Raw genomic sequence first — 5,717 nt, 5'->3', positions numbered from 1 at the left:
TGCACCATACGCAGGCGTTGATTGTCGAGCGCCTACTCAAGCCATAAACACTAAACATACCACATTGAGCTGCACCTACCTTCTTGATTACGGCATTGAATTGCTCGTTGGGATTGTTTGTAGTTGATGCTCCAACGGCTGTGTGGTATGCCTGCCATTTCCAAAAGCGCTTGCTTGTCCGAGCATTCCGGCCCGCAGGCGGCGGCAACCACTGCTTGAAAAATTTCACCTTGAATCTGCCCATCCCGGCGGATGTACGTCTCCACTTTTGCGCCAGCGGTACTGCAAGTGCATCGAGATCGGCCCTATCGGACGCCATATGGAGACTGTATATGTCTTTCGTTACTTCGCGCCACTCTTCAGCCGTAAGTTTTTCTTCTACTGCGTAATCACGGCTCTAGATTTGAAGTTTAGTGTAATAGACTTAAGCATTCTACCTTTTTCATAACGTGAAAGAAACACATGAGGTACGATGTAGTTTGGCCGAAAGTAGCATTTACGCCATTGAACTAAGCGTCGTCGGCGTCGCCCATGATGAATGTCGGCGAAAAATTGTGAGCAAGACGGTCGTGAAAGACTTGCTGGAGACCCCGTAGTAACCACGAAACGTCGTCCGCTGTGCGGCGTGACGTCACAGCCACACACAGCACGTGGAAAGTTCCACCGAGGTCTGCATAGCCGACAACGAACACAGGGTAGCCGGATACATTCAATTGGAATGTAGTATCCATGTGAACTACAATTTGAAGACCAGGGTTTGACGTCATGGCATCACGATAGTTTCCAAGCAATGTCATCGTGGTAAGACCTGCTGAATGTAAGTATATAGGATGGGTTAGACTTCGTACCTATGCGTAATGGGTCAAGGTCTGAGCCGTCTCCAACGACCGGTTCATCATTAACATACGCTAGCCCGAATGCAAAGGCTTGCTTTGCACTTGGTTCGCCAATCACGCCAGGGACCATCCTTGTCTTCAGCTCTTTCAACACTGCTTCATCCGTGTCAACGTGACCAAACAGCTTGGCCTTCATTAGTTTCATGACGCCTGCGACCTGACTGCTGCTTGGACACGGAAAATCCAATGGATCGCCAAACCGTCCTTCACTCGATTCGTTCACAATTAATCGATGCAGCGTCGCCGTTTTTCTCAGCGGGTTGTCGACCAAGAGTTGTTCTATACGTGTCTTCATTTGGTCCGTCACCTATAACAATTGTTTAGTCAGAAAGGGTTAGTAATATTGTACTCGGTTCATACCTTGGGCGTTCTAGGAGATCGAGACGCACGAGTGAGAGGACGGTCTTCGTTGTGGAGGCCGTTTTGTACAACGATGCTGTCCTGGGTTAGGTTGCATTGTCGTATCACGTACTGGGCTTGGCAGTGCCGAAAGTTAGGGTCGTTGGTTTCAAGCGGGTATCATCGATGGGATTCGCACTTGGTATCCCAACGTATCATGTGGTGTTGTCACCTCACGATTGGCCTCCTACGCCTATGCAGTGGCCAAGAAGGGTGCTGCCATGGACAACATTTTCGGCTTCATTGACGGCTCCAAGGTTGAAACCTGCCGAATTACCCAGAAGCAAGAACGTGTGAGCAGCTCTGCAGGGGGCTATGGCGACCTCCATTTAGATTCACCTCTCTTCTTCGTTGACACGATAGAAGTAACAACTAATTCATTCTCGTTTATACTACTTTGTTCGCACACCGTGGTGGTTCACCGCCACTCACCGCATCGCATACTTCCTATAAAGCGAGCACCACGCGCGTTGTCACTGCCCGACACGCCACACTATTGCACGCGGTCGACAACATCGCACTTCCGCCAGACACCCAAAACCGCACCGGCGGCAGCGCACAGACCATCGGCTTTCACAAGACCATCATACTTCAAAACATCAAACATACGCTCAGGCTCCAACGTCACCGGCCCGCTAAAACACCCGGACCAGTTCCGGGCGGAGATGAACGAAGCCCGTCGTCAAGCACTCAACACCTCGTCAACCTTTGCGACCCCAAGCCCCGATCCGTCGCGCCACCTCGCCTTCGACAGCGAGCCTTCCTTTCCCAAGCGCGTGTCCAAACCAAACCTTTGCTACGCCTCGATGATGCTGGCCGAAGTGGCCCTGGACGCAGAACTGGAAGGCTACCAACACGATTATGACTCGTTCATGGAGAAGATACGATGAGTTACCGCGTCGACGGCGTCGAGTACGCCTGTACGACTGTCCTAGTCAACCCGGTCCCCAACAGCTACCGAGAGGTGATGGCTTCACCGGACTGGCCCCACTGGAAAGAGGCGGAAGAAGCCGAGGTGGCGCAACTTCTCGCACTCAAGTGTTGAACGATCGAATCACCGCCACCCAGACGCAAAGTTATCCAAGGCCGGTGGACATAGGCACGCAAGACCGACGCCGAAGGCAACGTAATTCTCTGGAAGGCGCACTGTGTCTTGAAGGGCTTATCGCAGATCGCGGGAGTGGACTACGATGAGTCCTCATTCAACGTCATCAAGATGACATCGATCCGCGCCATCTGCGCCGTCGCCACCTCTCGCCACATGGTGATCGAGCAGACCGACGCAGTGAACGCCTACATCCAAGCAACATTACGACGACCAATATGGGCGGTCGAACCTGAAGGGCATGTGACCCAACGCGGCAAGGCTGCCTTGGTCACCATGGCGTTCTATGGCCTGAATCAGAGCGGCCACTAGTTCGAAAAGCATGCAAGAAGCAGATCGCTTCACTCGGCTGGGCCCAAAGCTCCCACGACCAATGCGTCTTCACCCGCGGCCAGGGCAGCGACATGAAAATCCTCGACACGTATGTCGACGATTTCATTGTCGCCGCCCCGACGCAAGAGTAGATGCACAAGATCATGACCACTTTGGCCGCCAAGCGCCAAGTCCCCGTCCACTACCTACTCGGCATCAGAATCAGCCGCAATATGGATGAAGCGACACTCACCATGTCCCAAGACGCGTACGCCGCCAAAGTCTTGATCGATTCGGCATGACCAACTGCCACCCCATCGCCACGCCCGAGCTGGCCGACCAAGAATACCTATGGCACGACGAAAGTCAACCAAGTATTGACCAAGGGGAGTACCGAGCAATGATCGGATCCTTGGTGTACCTAATGGTCTATCGCCCACGCCGTGCAGCGTCTGTCTTGCCATCTCCACGCCCCGCGTATGCCCCACCTTGTCGGCGCCAAGCGTGTCCTACGATACCTGCCAGGGACCAAGACATGGGGCATCCAATTGGGAACAGGGGAGCCTACCTTGGGTGGATACTGTGACGCAAGCTGGGCCACCCCCGATCGCCGATCCACCAAGGGCTTCTTGTGGTCGTTCCTCGGCGGCCTCCTCATGTGGAAGAGCCTCCGCCAGCATATCACTGCACTCTCCTGCTGCGAAGCCGAATACATCGCGGCAGCCGAAGCGGCCCGCGAATCATCGTGGTTGCGCGGCCTCATGGCCGACCTTGGCGTCGCCACGACACGCTCACCGTGTACTGCGACAACATGTCCGCCATCGTCACGTCTAAGTATACGGCGATCAGTGGGCGCACCAAACACATCGACGTAAATCATCATTACCTTCGCGAGCTCGTCCAAGCCAGCGAATTGTCCCTTAAGTTCGTCCCCACGGCAGCCATGCGAGCCGACGCTTTGACCAAAGACGCAACGAATTTCTCATGCGAGCATTTCGAAAATGGTCAACGGCAAACTGCCGGACGCCAAACCCTCCAACCCCAAGATAATGGACCAATGACAGGCCAGCACCCCCAGAGAATGGACCAATGACAGGCCAGTCAGCCCAAGAGAATGCGCCAATGACAGCGCAGCCTACCAATGATGGAGTCAGGGTTAGGGGAGTGTTGAAGTTCTGTATGTTGATGGCAGCGGAATCATCCGGATACCGCAACTTGAACCCTGGATGACATTGTTTATTACCAGGAAAGCATTGCACACTTACATCATTGCACCATAGACGAAGATACAGCGACCATCAAGGGCATTGGCGCTGGGTCACCTTCAAGTGCGTGGGTAGAATAGAACAGGATATATGTGTTGAAGTAGTTCATTAGCTTAACACTCCTTAACTACTTTCCGATTTCCCATCTTGTTCCTAAGTCGCTCGGTCACGCAAGCCGCTTTCATCCAAGCCGCAAGTCGCACACCAACAGTTCAACAGGTACTGAGCTCGTCGGACATCCCTCTTAGCGTGTCCCTACCAATTGAACTTTCAGCACGACATGCTGGGGAAGAGACCGGATGGATCGAGTAACCACCAGGATGCCGTCACCCCCCGTTGTCTGACCTGTCTCAATTGGAGCGTCCTCCGTACATGACAGGACTGGTCACGGGCTGAGAGACCGGAGTTTATGCTCCTTGGCGTGGGCCAAAGGGGTCGGAGGGCTGCAGCTGCTCCGAAAACGAGTTCAAGCCAAAATCGCGCATTTCGGCCACCGGAGAGGTCAAATCGCGAATTTCAACCTCCATGTCGTCGGAATTCGTCTCACACGTTCAATTGGAAGGTGGTGAGAGTACATTCATGCCCTGCACTATAGAATTGGTGCCAGCAGCGACGGTAGCGGCGAGAAATGGGGTGCTTTAGCGCGGATAGATACCATAGTTAACTCAAGTAAGCAAGTGTCTTGTATGAGGCAAAATAGGAATTAGAGTGTCAGATTGCGCAGCGTGAGACTCGGGTTCGAATCCCCACCCGGTTGTACCTTTTTACATTTTCACACACATCTACATACAAAATCACTATACAATCCGAAAAACCTCTATACTTCGTAGTAAAACTTTTTAATGGAGCAGTGTACCATGGCCAGGCGCTGACCTGACCTTGAAAGGCGCTGTTGGAGAAGCGACTGTGAGCGTGAGTACAATTCGCTTGTGCAACATCGCCTGAGCAAGGTGTATGTAGTGATTCCGCTTCAATTACTCCCTCGCCATCCACAAGCAACATCTCATGCGTCAAAGACTCGTCCATCGCGCTTTCGTCTTAAAACAACAACGGGCCGTCCTATTGTTCAACGACATCGCCCTGTGAACAAGGCTTGTCCACATATTCTTGGCGCCGCGCACCTACTCGCACACTGGAGTCCTCAAATTGGCACGGGCTGCAGCTGGCTCCTCTTCCAGACTATCCGGGAGAAGAGTCAGCTGTAGTCCGTGGCGATAAAAACACCTACAATAAGTCACTCCTAGCGGTCATCTGCAGATCCATCCTAAGACCTAGATCAGGGCTGCATTGGGCCAACATGGCCCTCCAACGCTGGAAACCGGTCATCGCCAATGGGACGCCGAAGTCGCCACGGCCAGTTTAATGGTCCTTGGCTATTTTGAAATGACACGTGTCGACAAAAGACCACGACCGGGCATTTAAAATGTTTTCAACCCAATCTGTTTTGTAGCCAATCATTGATTAGTATTGTCTTCAAATTATATGATTGGATAATAACAATCATGTGTTGACAAAACTTCGGTGTCCCTAAAAATCCGTGTCATTTTATAGTGGACATTTGTCACATATGGGTGTGTTTTAATATAATGTACATTTGGTTTGGCCAATGAGAGCCACGTAACGTTAACAAATATATTCAGCCAATCAAAGCATAACCAGGTGTTTCGTCTAAATGCATCGATGTAATTGGTGTATATCCACCAATCAAACGCTGAGTATGGCACGCTACATCCATTTAAT

General features: G+C 52.1%; 1 protein-coding gene across 1 annotated transcript; it reads right to left on the bottom strand.

Moving 5' to 3' along the window:
- Window positions 1–509: 509 nt before the first annotated feature.
- H257_08801 (hypothetical protein) lies at window positions 510–1,191 on the bottom strand (the record flags this gene model as incomplete). Its single annotated transcript, XM_009834849.1, has 2 exons — window positions 510–670; window positions 849–1,191. The coding sequence occupies 2 exons, from the start codon at window positions 1,189–1,191 to the stop codon at window positions 510–512; spliced, it is 504 nt and encodes a 167-aa protein (XP_009833151.1).
- Window positions 1,192–5,717: the final 4,526 nt, after the last annotated feature.

The sequence above is a fragment of the Aphanomyces astaci genome (genome assembly GCF_000520075.1).
Source record: "Aphanomyces astaci strain APO3 unplaced genomic scaffold supercont1.20, whole genome shotgun sequence".
Lineage (NCBI taxonomy): Eukaryota > Oomycota > Saprolegniomycetes > Saprolegniales > Verrucalvaceae > Aphanomyces > Aphanomyces astaci.
This window is presented reverse-complemented; position numbering and strand designations above follow the sequence as displayed.